Source organism: Papio anubis, chromosome 2, assembly GCF_008728515.1.
Source record: "Papio anubis isolate 15944 chromosome 2, Panubis1.0, whole genome shotgun sequence".
NCBI classification, from domain to species: Eukaryota; Metazoa; Chordata; class Mammalia; order Primates; family Cercopithecidae; genus Papio; species Papio anubis.
The window spans coordinates 46,724,412-46,739,509 of NC_044977.1; the positions used below are offsets into that span (position 1 = coordinate 46,724,412).

The window sequence follows — 15,098 nt, forward strand, 5'->3', positions numbered from 1 at the left end:
CCACCCTCTCCAAGGCTTCCTTTCTGATGAGAGCAGCAGAGATGGGGACAACCAGTTGCGAAGAGGAGCCGCCCTCTCTTGCGTCTCCTCTCTGCTGAGAGCTGAACACTCATTGAATTGACCTGCCAGCAGAGAGGAGCCACCCACTCCAGGCCTCCTCTCTGCTGAGAGCTGAATACTGGATGGGACAACCTGCCTACAGAGAGGAGCTACTCACTGTGGGTCTCCTCTGAGCTGTTCTAATACTCAGTAAGCCTCCTTTTCATCTTGCTCACCCTTCACTTGTCTGCATACCTCATTCTTCCTGGATGCAGGCCAAGAACTCAGGCAAAGGTGCCACCAGCCACAGACGCTTCCAGCCAGAAAAGTGACACACGAAAGATCCCATAACATTTTGGGGGCTCATCTGGGATCTGTGGAAAGGTGAGTAAAAGTGGATCTGCCTTTTGGCCACATTTAACAATAGTTAAACATTTAACAATAGTTAAAATGAAAGAAAAATACTGAGCATCTGTCAGCCAGTTAAAAGTGACTAGTGTGGCTGGCAAACTTATGACACAGAGAGAAGGCTTACTGGAAAGGACACCATCAATCCCCCATCACCCTCAGGTGTTGGGAATGTTGGCTTTGTTCAAAACCAGTTTCCCTTCACGGAGGCCTAGCTGTCCCGTGGGACCAGAAGGAGGTCCTAGGGCAATTGAAGGTATCTGGCTGAGGCTACACCTTGGTGTTATCCAAAGGCCCCTGAACTAACTCCAGTCCCCAACCACCTGTTAGGGTGTCAGCAAAAGGACCTCTCCCTCCCTCCCTTCCTTCCTTCCTTCCTTCCTTCCTTCCTTCCTTCCTCTCTCTCTCTTTTTCTCTTTCTTTCTTTCTTTCTCTTTCTTTCTTTCTTTCTTTCTTTCTTTCTTTCTTTCTTTCTTTCTTTCCTTCTTTCTTTCTTTCCAGCTGTCATGGTTCCTGTCTCTTCTTTATATACAATGTTAAATGTTAAGAATGTTGTTGTAAACCACAGAAATATTGCTGGGTAGAATGAGCATTTGGCTTAGTCATCAGGAGTGTAAATGAGAACAATGTGGTGTCTGTCTGTTCTTAGAAGCAAGAAGAATATAATGATTGAGAGTTTTCTTTCCCCTGATGAAGGAACCCATATGCATAGGACAAGAGGCTTTTTCCCCAGGCACCTTCCCCTCCCCTACACTTAAGCTGTAATTTTGGGAAGAATCTCATGAGGCCAGGTTCCCAATTTCCAGGACTTCCTTTCTCTCCCTTGTTTGAAGAGGACCTGGTCCCGCAGCTTCAACTGTTTATGATAGGGAAGCAATGGAGGGGTTGCCTTGCTGGTTGCTGGCTTCAATTTGGTGAGGGCCAACTGAGACTAATTTAATGGATCCATACACCCTCCTGAGGTATCTTTTCCCCAAGTTTTGGTTTGAGGCCCTAGAAAGGAAAACTAGATCTGAGAGATTCAAAGGTATAAGACAGCAGAAGTCTAGGGCACAGCACAGGTGAGCATGACTAATTCATGCTGATTAGGGCCCTTCTGCTTCATGGATAGAGGTCATGCTCACATCTATGGCACAGATGAGGTCTAGGGAACTCAAAGGTTACTGAGAGCAGGAGGCTTAGGCACCACACAGGTGAGTGCAAATATTCCTGCTGGCTATGCCTCCTCTGTCTTCATGGGTGAAGGTTGCACCTGCACCCACAGTCAGCACCTGCACAGGTCACTGGAACTCAGGGATATAAGGTCAGAAGAAAGAAATGGTATACTTTCTTTGTCTCCCTCACATACCCTGGGTATTCACTGGAAAGAGAAAGGAACAAAGGAATGCCTTTTTCCCTCTTTTCAGATGGGTAACCAACCATCTTCAGCCTGCACTCCCCTTGAGTGTATTCTGAATCAATGGGACCCCTCTGACCCTCAGACTGTAGAGAGAGAGAGGAAAAAACCTTTTTCCTCCTCTGTCCTCTCTTCCAGATGGGTTACCAACCATCTTCAGCCTGCATTCCTCTAGAATGTATCCTGAATCATTGGGACTACTTAGACCCTCAGACTCTGAAGAAAAAGCACCACCCCCATACTCCTTTTGCACATATTCCTGATTTCATCAGCTTTGGGTGTGGCCAAATTTTGTTCCGCAGGGAGGAGAAGCGTGAGCTCAGGATGGAAGCATTAATTTCAGTACCATTCTGCAGCTGGACTTTTTCTGTAAAAGTGAAGGCAAATGGTCTAGAATTTCATGTATGCATGCTTTCTTTGCCTTGCAAGGTAGTCCGGACCTTTGCCAACATTGTAGGATTGATTCAGCCCTCCTAGTGGCCATCTCAGGAGAGACTTCAGGCACAATCCCAGGGAACTAGGGAATAGCAAAAGTTGCCCACCCATACAAGTCACCTAGAGAGGTTTTGAATACCCTGTTGCCTATGCCAGACCCTAAGCTGGTGAAATCCACCCCTCTGAGGTGTTTTGAAATGGATTGGCCATTATCCACCTCTCAACTCCCCAGCTGATTCCCATGGATATGCAGAATTGAAAGCCTTTCAACAAGATGGTGGAGGGGTAGCAGCCTGGCAACTGTGTTGGGGACAGACTTGACTCAGGAATAAACAGAAAGCCAAACAGACTCATAGCAATGTGCCCAATTCCAATAAAACTGAGAAGATTGTCGAGGAGCTAACCCTCTCCCCAAAATGGGTCAGCCCCTCCTTTCTCCACAAGTGAGTAAATGGAGACATGTATTTTGGATACCTTAGTTTTGGATAAAAACACTCAACATTGTAAAAATATTTTTTTACTTAAATTAAATGTTCAACAAACCCACTTGTATTCAAAATATTACTAACAGTTTTGGATGCCTGACAAAAATGGTTTGTGGTGGAATATTTTTAAAGCATTGACAGATGTTTATTTTCTTTGCAATTTATTTTACTCTGTTATGTTAGGGACTGCTATTTGCTACATTGTATCCATTCTCCACTTCTTCCTTAAGAGAGACCCTGATATTACTTGGAACAGCAATGAGTTCGAAAATTTTGTTTCCCTTCCTCCCTTGCAGCCAGGCATGACCATGTAACAGTTTGGGCTGCTGAGCCAGAAGAGAAAGAGTACTAGAGCTAGACTTCCAGGAAGGCTGCTCTAAGAAAGATGACTCAGAGGTTGCTTTTTTTAGTTTTGAGGTTTTTTTCCCCCTCTACTTCCTGCTTCTTGGAACTAAGATATGATGTCTGGAACTCCAGCAGCCATTTTGGATCATGAGGTGACTGTGAGACTGGAAGTCACATCCTAGAATGGAGCACCAAGACCAAAGCCCCTAAAGCTGCCATATAAGACCTGGACTTCAAACCAGCAAGCTTCTTCCATTTGTGAGAGAAATAAGCTTAGGTTTTGTTTCAGCCAATGTTATCTTTGTTTTCTGTTATGAGCCACTAAATGTGATCCCACTTGTTATCCCAGTCATTCTCCCAACATCCTAGACCCATTAATAGCATTCTGCACTCACAGTCCATCAGTGGTGCAAGATTATTACACAATTTTAAATTCAAAAGTGATTTAAATGATTTTGCAATTCTGTGCTGCTGAGATATGTGCTTTTTTTAACTTGCAAAATATACTATTGAAATCTATAGTTAAAAAAAATGAGTCTCGAAATCCTAGTTTTTGCTTACCAAAATCCAAAGCCTCAAAGCACATTCTGGGGAGAAGGTTTTGCTACAGAGAAGTGACATTAAAGGATCTTTGACTATCTGGGCCGCACTGTACCCACTCTGCAGGACAACATGAGCTCCTGTGAGCTGGAGGGAGGAAGACAGTTGGGGAGAAAATGGGAGTGTTCGGTGCAGAAGGGGGGCCTGGGACTTGCCCTTCTGGCCAGAAGTTAATAGAAGTGGGAGGGAAATGACAGAGCAGAGAAAAGCAGGACAATGGGTCATGAGCTAGAATCCTGCCATCTTTGAGTAAAGAGTGGAGGTACATAGGTTTTGGGGGGCATCTTGGCAAAGGCCTCTGAGGCAGGCCGTGGGGTCTCTACCCACCTGAGGCCAGGGGGTCATCCAAGTTCTCCTTGGCAGACCTGAGTCATCTGGAAGATCAGAGGACCCGGAGTGCCATGAATAGAAGCAGAAAGACCTCTCAGCAGTGGATCTAGAATGCTGATGTCTCCCTAGGACTGGAAGAGCCTCCTGATGCTTGCATCTTGGCAAGTCCCTTCAAGAAAGAGAAGTGGGGGAGCACTGAGCTAGCAGTGAACCCGTTAATTGGCCAAGTTTTTCATGAGCTATGATCAAATCTTGAAACAACTGAGAGTGATCTTGAAATGATTAGAAAATCATTTTCCACACTGCTGTCACTGCAAGGTGTTCACCTGTGTGGCAGATGTGGCTCTCTGGCCCTCAGGTGGCAGGAGCAGAGCCCAAGCCAGGAGACAGAAAACCAACCTAGGGGACGGGGCCAAAGGAAGAGGTCTACTACGAGCTGAGGATGGGCACACAGGCAGGCCAAAGACGGCCCAAGCCATGCCTAAAGAGGAAGGTTGGAATGGGAAAATCACCTGTAGCGCTTATGCATTTCTAACACGAGTTCCTACTAATTGATACACAAAAGATATAAAATCCAACAAAAAATTGTGTAAAAAAAGATATATTAGCAACTAACGGAGAAAGATACAAAAGTGGCCAATAAATGCATACAAAGATACTAAACCTTATTAGTAGCCAAGAAAATTCAAATTAGAATTATAACAAGATAACATACCTTTATCCAAGAGATTGGCAAAAATTATAGAGTCCCAACATTCATTGCTGGGGAGATAGTGGGGGGAAGAGGTACCCTTATCACTGCAGGTTGGAATTGGCATTGATGCCACCTAATTTGAATACAATTTCTTAGTATTTATTAAAATAAAACATGGCTCAACCCAGCAATCCCATTACTGGCATATACCCAAAGGGATATAAATCACTCTATTATAAAGACGCATGTATACATATGTTCATTGCAGCACTATTCATAATAGCAAAGACATGGAATCAACTTAAGTCCCCATAAATGATAGACTAGATGAAGGAAATGTGGTAGACACCATGGAATACTATGAAGCCATGACAAAAAAAGAATGAGATCATGTCCTCTGGAGGGACACAGATAAAGCTGGAGGCCATTATCCTTGGCAAACTAACACAGGAACAGAAAACCAAATACCATATGTTCTCACTTATCAGTGGGAGCTAAATGATGAGAACACATGGACACATAGAGGGGAACAACATACACTGGGGTCTAATTTAACTTAAACGTTAAATTTAAAAATAAATAAATAAAATAAAATATGGCCGTACTGGTTGGCATAGGAATCTCACTTAGAGAATTTATTTTACGAAGTTAAAAAGAAAAAGACCAAGTGCAGTGGCTCACACCTGTAATCCCAGCATTTCGGGAGGCCAAAGGGGGTGGATTGCTTGAGCTCAAGAGTTCAAGACAAGCCTGCACAACATGACAAAACCCTGTCTCTACAAAAAAATGCAGAAATTACCCAGGCATAGTGGTGCACGCCTGTGGTCCCAGCTACTGAGGAAGCTGAAGTGGAAGGATCACCTGAGCTCGAGAGGTGGAGGCTGTGGTGAGCCTTGATTGCAACACATTTCAGCCTGGGCAACAGAATGAGACCCAGTCTTATACCATGTACAAATATTTAGTGAAGCATTTTGGTAGTAGAAACGCCCTGGAAGCAATCTATTCGCAGACCGTTGCCTGCACAACGTAAAGCCTGTTCATCTTGCAGACAGATATCCAGCAAGGAGATAGTGGCACATGAGCATAGGATGTCTGAGAGGGTTCTTGTAGGCTTATGCATGACAGACCCCAGTGGCAACCTAAGAAGCAGCTCCCACTGCAGTGTGCTCATTGGGGTTCATGCTGTGCTTCAATACTAAGTTGCCTCTGCCCACTTTGGAGGGGGCATGGGCTCAAGAGAGGCGCTGGTCCCCACCACATCTGCCACACCCGGGTTGCCTGCCTGGACCCTGTAGTCACTTCAGCATGACCCCTGGTGGATGGCATGCCAGGTGTTTGTAAAATCAAACCACAAACGATACTTTTAATGTACACATTTGCTTGTATAGACTCATGTGATTATGGGGAAAGATACAATAGGAATGAAGAATAGAGGCAGCAGACATTGTTTTTCTACCTTTTGTCTCTTTTTTCTGGTTTTGGTAAAGACCTTCTATATTCATAATTTATGAAATTTTAGTAAAAGGGCTATAGTAAAAAAAAGTCAAAGAGAAGGGTTTATTTAAGAGGATTGAATACACAAGACAAAAATTTTTGATGGGAAAAATTCTCTTCATGTCACTTGGACATTTTCTCTTACAAGTGACTCAAAATCAGCTAATAAAAGCCTACTTAATAAAATACAAAATCCAATTCATAATACACCTTTTATCAAATTCTAAAAAAATTAGAACTACCTCAATTTGATCAAACATCTGTGAGAAACCTACAGCAAATATGTTGCTTAATGGTGAAACATTTAAAATATTTCCGTTAAAGCCAGGAGGAAGCTAAGGATGAAGCCATCAAATTACTGATTCCTTATTTAGCACCGTAAGTATGTCACACTCTCTCCTTGTTTCTATTAACCTCCCATGCCTCTTGTTTGAATTATCAAATTTTCTTTGATCCCCCTTTTCCTTAATCTGTTTGAAATTTTACATTCTATTCTAATTCATGTTGTGGTTCCCAATGGAAACATACACTTCGACTTATAAATGTGTCAGAGTCTAGAATTTCATTGTTCTCTTATATTCAGCCTCTAGGTCATCTCCAGGAGCTAGACAAGAACTTTAATAACGTCTAGCTCCTTCTGAAGTGCCCCATGCCCCAAATGTCTATGTCAAAGTCTTCTGGAATTTTAATTCTAGATCGCCCTTCCAGATCTTTCTTCCAGAATCATACTTATCTAGACTTAATAATATAGCTAACGAATTTCCTTGCTTTCTGATTCTTCTTGCATCCCACTTTTTCTAGGATTTTTTGCTTCTTTTCCCCTGGCTGAAAAACATTATTCATACTTTTGCCATACATAACAGCTGAATTCAAACCTCCCTGAACAGAAAAGCGGTTTAGTAGCTTGCACATTATAAGTTGTGTATTCTAAGTTCAGGGGGAAGCTCAGGCTTCAGGTCCAGTCTGAGTAGGAGTCTGGCTTTTTGTCCCTTTTCTGTAGGCTCTTTCTTCATGTGGCCTTGCCCTTGAGCTGACACTTCTTGCCTCCTTCACTCTTCCTCCAAAACATTTGATTGATCATAGAATTCTAGATTTGGAGTTACTCCCCTCTCGAAGCTCTAAGGATGTTGCACCGCTGCTTTCCACAGTCATTGATGCTGTCACGCAAAGTCTACTGTGAGCCTAATTCTGCTTTCCATGCAGGTCTCAGCTTTCAGGCAGCTTTTGGAATGTTCTCTCTACCATACTTCATACTCCCAAAGGGTGTTATCCTTGTAGCCTGCTAAGGATTCACATCTTTCTTTCATTGGGAGAATTCATATAGCCATAATTTCCTCGTATTTTGCTGTCATCCAAATGTTCAGGCTCTCCATGTTAGACGACTTCTGGATCCTGTGGACGATGGATCCTGTGGATCCCCAGGATGATGGATCCTGGGAGAGTTCCATGTTAGATGACTTCTGGATCCTCAGGACGACGGATCACGGAAGAGCTCCAAGTTAGATGACCTCTGATCCTCAGGACAATGGATCATGAGGGAGCTCCACGTCGCATGCCATGTGGATCCTCAGGATAACGAATCCCAGCAGAGTTCCACATTAGATGACCTGTGGATACTCAGGACGATGGATCCCGAGGGAGATCCATGTTAGATGACCTCTGATCCTCAGGACAGATTGTGAGGGAACGCCACATCCCATGATGTGTGGATCCGCAGGATGACAGATCTCAGGGGAGTTCCATGATAGATGACTTCTGGATACCTAGGATGACAGTTCCCAGGGGAACTCCATATTTGATGACCTCTCATCTTCAGGATGATGGATCCTGGGGGAGCTCCATGTTAGGTGACCTGTGGATCCTCAGGACAATGGATCCCAGGGGAGCTCCATGCTAAATGACCTGAGTATCCTCTGGACGATGGATCCCAGGGGAGCTTCACATTAGATGACCTGTGGATCCTCAGGACAATGGATTGCAGGAGAGCTCCATTTTTGATGACCTGTGGATCCTCAGGATGATGGATCCTGGGAGAGCTCTATGTTAGATGGCCTGCAAATCCTCAGGATGATGGATCCTGGGAGAGCTCCATGTTAGATGACCTGTGGTCCTCAGGACAATGGATCCCGTAAGAGATTCACATTACATGACCTGTGGATCCTCAGGGCAATGGATCCCAGGAGGACTCCATGTTACATGACCTCTGATCCCCAGGATGATGGATCCCTGGGGAGCTCCACGTTAGATGACCTGTGGATCCACAGGAGAGCTCCCTGGGTGACTGCTCTGTCACATTCTCCATCTCTCTCTTGCCCAAATATCTAGTTTTTTATTCCTCAGTCCTATCTATTCTGTGATTCAAATCATCAACATAACTTTGGATTCCAACAACCTTGTTTTTCATCCCAAGTATCTTTAATTGGCTTTTAATATAAGCACACTAAAAGGACTTAGGGAGCTGCTGGTTTATTTGAATAAGCATTGAGGAATTCCATGCATCTGTATCTTTGACAGAATATACAAAGCAGAGGCAAGAGGGACATTGGAAGCAGATGGACTACTGTCAGGATCCTGGGAGGAGGACTTGGAGGCGCATGACAACACAAAGTAAGGGCCCTGGCTGGGATGGGCAGGGATGAGTGGAGCAGAAATGGGGCTAGAGTTTGGGGATGGGGGAAAGTCCAGGTGGAAGAAAGGGAGGCTGGCAGCAATATGGGTGACAGAGGTTAGTGTGCAATGTGGGCAAGGAACACTGGGACCCCGTGCACGTAGGTGCCACTGGAGGTCTGCATGATGCGCAAAAAAGCTGAGCCACCCAGAGGCCTGAACCCGATATAGGGATAGAGGGCCAACATGGGCTGCCTGGCCACAGCCACAGGCCCAGGAGCAGGAGGTGGCTCCTGAAACCCCACCTCAGGCTGGGCTGCATGGGGACCGGGGCCTTCCTGCACAATTCCGGGCATAGGAGCTGCTTCAGTAAAAGAGAAGGCTAGGTTCTGCCCGGCTTCTGGTTCCCCCTGGTGGCCTGGCTCTCCATGGTAGTTCAGATGGATGTACATGTCTGGCCCCTCTCTCTGGCCGGGGACCCTGTGGAGCACGGCCCCACTGCCACGGGCTCGACCTGCCCGCCAGCTTCCTCCCCTGCGCCGGCCTCTTCCTGCAGGACGAGCCAGCTCTGTGCGAGCTGGGGGCTCCCATCTCAAGGGTTTCACGTAAGCAGTGGGTTTTGCGGGTTGGACTGGCTCTACAGGGTCTTCATGGTCCACACTAGAGCAGCCTGGCTCTGTAGGAGGCCCACCTGAAGCTAAAAGAGAAGCAGAGTGTGAGGAGATGGAGTAGGGGCCACCCAGGAAGCCTTCAGGAAGGGAGACAAAGAGAGGGGTTCAGGGAGGGCCCAGGGGAACCCAGGCAAACAGAGTGAAGGTCAGGAGATGCCTGCAGGGTGAGCCCTCAGGAGCACTGTCTGTCCAAGGGCCTAGCCTGGGCTCAGCACTTTCCATGAGCCTCTCAAGTCCTTGCAATGATCTTGTCAGTCAGATATTATGATCGCCATTTTACTAATAAGTAAATGAGTCTACAGTTCCCTGCAGAGGCTGAGTTTGAATAAAAATGACACATTGCCTGCCCTTGCTGTGCTTAAACCTCAGTAGGAGAGACAAACAGAACACCTAAAAATGAATGATGCTAATGAGCGACCAGTTAGGAGGTGAAGGGTGTCACAAGGGAGGTGGGTCTGGATCCAGAATGCCTGGGCTGTATTCCCAGGCAGCTTCACTTATCTGGGCATCAGTGCCCCTTTTCATAAATTGGTATAATAACATGCCAACCCCTGGGTCCTTAAAAGAACTGAGTTACTAGAAGAGAAATGGTTAGATTAGTGTCTGGTTCAAGTAAGCTTCTTAACATGTATTGGGAAGGAGATGATCAGAAAGTCTTATTGGAGAAGTTAACATAAGCTGGGGATATCAAGGATGATGGGTGGGATTTAGAAAGGCAGAGGTGAGAGAGGATTAGTGGGGATAGCAGAGAGGGATAGGATTCCAGGTGACAGGGGGGCCGGGGGTAGTTGTATGGCTTCCAGGAGGAAAGAAGCCTAGGGTAGCTATAAGCTAGCTTGGTAGGGAGGGGAGGTGTTCACACAGATACATGATTGAGCAATGGAACAGAACAGGAAGTTCAAAACTAGACAAATGTCTATAGAAATTTTATCAATGACAGAGCAGGCTTTGAAGATCATCTGAATATTCCTCCTAGGGAAACCTGTGTAGCCTAAGAAAAAGTCCCAAGAAACTGGCATCTAGGGTTGCCCAGTTACATAGCCCAACCATATATATTCTGTGGAATGCAATCAACAAGCCCCATCCACAGGCTTGGGGCTCCCAACAGCTTCTTCTGGGTCCCATTTTTAAACCATAAGCAGCAATCAGAGATCGCCAAACATCAGAGGAAAGGCTCTAACACAAGAGATAGAACAATAACACAAAAAAAGCCAACTTGGAGGAAACAGTTTATGCCACAGATGAGACTTTCCAAAAACATCTATAATTAATATCCCCAGAGAGATAGAAGGAATTTTGCCCATGAATCAATTATAGGGTACTTTTGAAAAGGAATATTCAGAAAAACTACAGCTTTTTGAAATTAAAATTGTGAGAGCAGAAATAAAAATCTCCATGGAAATTCTGGAGGATAGTGTTGAGAAGATCTCCCAGAAAAGAGAGCTTAAATCCAAAATGATGGAAAGGAAGGAAGATAAAATAAAAGAAAATTAGAAGTGTATTGTTACTGAGACACATTCCCATAAAATTCCAGAGTAGTGGTGACAACGAAAGATTCTAAAATCTTCCAGAGAGGGAGAAAGAGAAAGGGAGGAAAGGCAATATGGAAAGGGTCAAGATTCAACATGTCTCAAAAATCAGACAGCTCAAAAGCAGCAATTAAATCTAGAAGATAATAGAAAATGTCTTCAAAATTTTTGAATGAAATGGATTTCCCACCCAAAATTTGATATCCAACCAAAGTATCCCTTAGGAATTAGAACGAAGATGTTTGCAGACAAGCAAGATCTTAAATAATTTCCCTTCAAGGCATGCTTTACTGTAATGTGTCTATCAAACTAGACAAGATTAAAAGATTTAGGACAGTGTATGAAGGGAAATGTTTTCAAGAGTAATTTGGCAATAGCCATCAAATTCCAATACCTCCAGAAAAGAACAAGGTGAGAGTACTGGTTTATCATACACAGATCGAGATATAGTGTGAGAATTCACTCTTCCAAAGAGAAAAAGTAAAATAAGAAAGAAAAAGACACCAGACATAGGAAATTGGATAAAATTCAAAAGAGGAAAAGGAATTTCCCAGATGATACGGAAGGGAGATCCTGGAGTGGCAGCTGGGAGCTGACTGGGAGCAACCAGTCCCCGTTGGAGCAGGCTATGAGAAAGTGAAACTGAGAGAATGCTTGATTGGGTTTGAATTTAAGCAACTGGGGAAGAATTGGGGAATGGACTCGTGATAAGTGAACACATAATAACCGAGGAGAAGTATTAAGTCCTGGAAAACTCAAGTTATGCAAGAGGTGCAAAGTAATCCTAGTGTCCTCCTGGCTCCTGGGCAGTGGGGGAGGAGCACAGGGTGTGTGCCCTGGGATGGGTGTGGCTGGGTGAGTGGTGGTGGTGGTGGGAATGTGTGAACTACAGCTAAATACTCCACTAGTCTAGCGGGAAGACCATAAATAAAGTCTAAACGGAAAAAGAAATAGCAGTAGGCTACGCATGTTATTTAAAGAATGAGAGGAAATGCTAGAAGTAATGGCTACCCAGATGGAGGTGGTGGTCCCAAAGGTGCGGGAGACTGAGAAGGAGCAGGGGCTGCTGCATTTCATAACATGTCACATTTGCATATCTAAGTTCTATAAGTCGATACCAAAAGTAAAGTAAAAATCTGGAAAAAATTAAAGAGAATGGTGGATGTTTGACGGTACCTTGATTAGGGGCCATGGAGCGAGGTCGTTTCGAACGCCTTGGTTCCTCCATGAGGAATCTGCGGGAGGGAGTGGGGAGGAAAATGGGTCAGTCAGGGTGTTAAACCACAGCCTAATTTCTCAAGCGTCACGCAGCGATGTGGACCCTACCTCACCCCCTCCTCCAGGGCCACCGCCGCTCGCGTACTTCAGAGCATTTGCACAGAGCCGGCGGGGCGCAGTCAAGGGGATCCTGTGAAGAAGGTGGGAGTTGGGGTGGGGGGAGACTTCCACACTGTAAGGGATTTCCAAGGGGGAGCCAGTAGCAAGCAGGGACTGGCCTAGAGGCGGCTTGATTAACTTATCCCAGTTTCTTCAGGCAAAGCTTGTACTGGGGAGACTTAGGCCTCCTGGAGGAATGATCCCTCCTTAGCGGAAGAGAGAAAGAAGATGGAGGATGGGGAACAGAGTTGTGAAGAAGGTAGTGGTGACAAGGGATGTGGCCTCGGCCTTCTAGAGCACTGAGGATTCTGTTCCCACCTGTACCCACGCAAACTCTACCCACCCCTCAGGGACACCCAGACACACACCTGATCTCCGTGCAGCTGGCTCTCTTCTATGAGGAGAGGCCCGAGGAGCTGGAGGTGTCCACAGGATCACGGCTGTGGCTCCAATGTCGCCCTCAAATGCGCCCCCTACCAGGCAGGCAGGAGGGAGCACCCAGCAGTCATAGCTCAGAGCCCGGCAGAAAGCTGACTGACTGCTCGCAGCCTCGCGCGCTCCCTCTTAAAAGGCGGTGAGGCCATCACGTGATGGGAGAGGTCAGGGGCGGGGCCAGCTGGGGCGGGCCTGACTGGGCTTGGAAGGTCATTGGGCCAGTCCTTTGCCTGTCAAATGGGGCCCACCCTGAAGCCCCTGTTCATACATATCAGTGGTTGGTTGATCAATCTAATCGTTGAGAAAAAAAAATTCATAATTACAAGTAAGTGCCAGCAAAAGGGAGGTGTGGTGCCGCGAGAGTAGCAAATAGGAAGATTTGATTTGATTAGATCTGAGCGTGGGGAAGGAAAGCATTGGTAGGGGGAAAGTTTGGAATTTGAAATTTGAAATTAGTCGACGTGAACCGGGCTGGGAAGGGCAGGGAGGGAGGCAGGGGAGTGAAGAACGGGCACTGAGGCCCAGACTGGAAGGGAGGCCAGCCCATTCCGCGAATGGAGGGGGAGACCAGGCCCAGGTCCCGGGTGTGCGAGGTGGGGGCGGGGACCGCAGGAGCTGGTCTTGTTCCGGGAAACCACGGAATGGTGTCCTGAGTGGGTGAACATTTGAAAAACGGTCAGACTAGCTGTGAAGGAGAGAACTCAGGGTGCCCAGGTTAACTCCTAGAGGCAAGGAGGCTACACAGCACTAGGGGCTGGGCGCAGGATTGTGTTAGGCTAAGACTGTGGGCATCAGAGGCAAAGAACGTTCCCCGGGAGGGAGATAAATCTGCAAGGGAAAGTGAGCCGTGTAGACAGCCCTTGGAGGGAAGGAGCCTGCAGCCTTGGCCTCCCGTTCCTTCAGACAGAGGTGGACCAGGAACCTGAGCTGAGTGGAAGATGGAGAGGTTGGCTTCTGCAAGTTGGGTTGAAGAAGCTTTTGAGGCACCACGTGAGGATGTCAAGTGGCCTTTTGTAAAAAGGGTCTGGAACTCAGAGAGATGGCGATGGGGCTGGAGGTACGTGTTAAGACACACCTCGTGCGTTTACCACTGTGGGTACACACACGGACACACGGGAGGAGGAAGAGAGCAGGAAACACCAGCACAGAGGGAGGCGCCTGCAGTGGTTTGGTTGGTTGGTTGGTTTGCTTGTTGGTTTCTTAAAGATCCGGAGTCTCCCTCTGTCTCCCAGGCTGAAGTGCAGTGGTGAGATCTCAGTTCACTGCAACCTCCACCTCCCGGGTTGAACCGATTCTCCTGTCTCAGCCTCCCGAGTAGCTGGGACCATGGGTTCACACCACCACACCCGCCTAATTTTTGTTCTTTTTGTAGAGATGGGGTTCGACATGTGCCCAGGCTGGTCTTGAACTCCTAAGCTCAAGCGATATTTCCACCTCAGCCTCCCCAGTAGCTGGGACCACAGGCTAACGCCACCAGTCCTGCTAATTGGGTGTTGTTGTTGTCGAGACAAAGTTTCGCTGTGTTGCCTGGGCTAATCTCAAACTCCTGGCCTAAAGCAATCCTCCCGCCTAGTCCTCCTAAGTGACTGGGATTACGGGCATAAGCTGCCACACCCTGCTCCGATAATGTTGTTTTAAAAATTCTGGCCAAGCACGGTGTCTCATGCCTGTAATCCCAGAACTTTGGGAGATGGAGGTGAGAGAATTACTTGAGTTCAGGAGTTTCAGACCAGCCTGGGCAACATAGCAAGGCCCCATCTCTACCAAAGCAAACAGAAAACCTAAAAAAAAATTACCTGTGTGTGGTGGCACCCACCTGTGGTCCATCCACTGTGTAAGCTGAGGTGGGAGGATTACTTGAACCAGGGAGGTCAAGGCTGCAGTGAGCCAAGATGGCCCAACTACATTCTAGCCTGGGACACAGAGTCAGACCCTGTCTCAAAAAAAAAAAAAAAATATATATATATATACACACACACACATATATATATATATATATAGTGTATAAGCAATGCCTTTCCAGTTAGGCTCTCCATTTTTTTGTTGTTGTTGCTTTTGTTTTTTAAAAAAATCAACTTCATTGAGGTACAATTTACACACAGTAAAATGCATCCATTTGAAGTACCCAATTTGATGATTTTGATAAACTTGTAGACTTGGGTAACCACCTCCACAACTAAGATAGAGAATAATTTCATCACTGGGCCAGCTCCTTTGTGTCCCTTTGCAGTCAGGCCACTTTCCCCATCCTTG

At 46.2% G+C, this 15,098-nt stretch overlaps 1 protein-coding gene across 1 annotated transcript; it reads right to left on the reverse strand.

Moving 5' to 3' along the window:
- Positions 1–7,873: 7,873 nt before the first annotated feature.
- On the reverse strand, positions 7,874–12,980 carry PRR20G (proline rich 20G). Its single transcript, XM_003906927.4, has 3 exons — positions 12,779–12,980; positions 12,210–12,268; positions 7,874–9,530 (listed from the first exon to the last, which is right to left on the reverse strand). The coding sequence occupies exons 2-3, from the start codon at positions 12,259–12,261 to the stop codon at positions 8,953–8,955; spliced, it is 630 nt and encodes a 209-aa protein (XP_003906976.2). The 5' UTR covers positions 12,262–12,268; positions 12,779–12,980; the 3' UTR covers positions 7,874–8,952.
- Between the last annotated feature and the right edge of the window lie 2,118 nt (positions 12,981–15,098).

What these genes read in the sequence shown, in the direction of transcription:
- PRR20G (XM_003906927.4), bottom strand. Translation starts at nt 12,261, where the DNA reads ATGGAGGAACCAAGGCGTTCGAAACGACCTCGCTCCATGGCCCCTAAT. An exon ending in CTCCATGGCCCCTAATCAAG is followed by an intron (nt 9,531 to 12,209) that starts GTACCGTCAAAC and finishes CTTCTCTTTTAG; the next exon opens with CTTCAGGTGGGCCTCCTACA.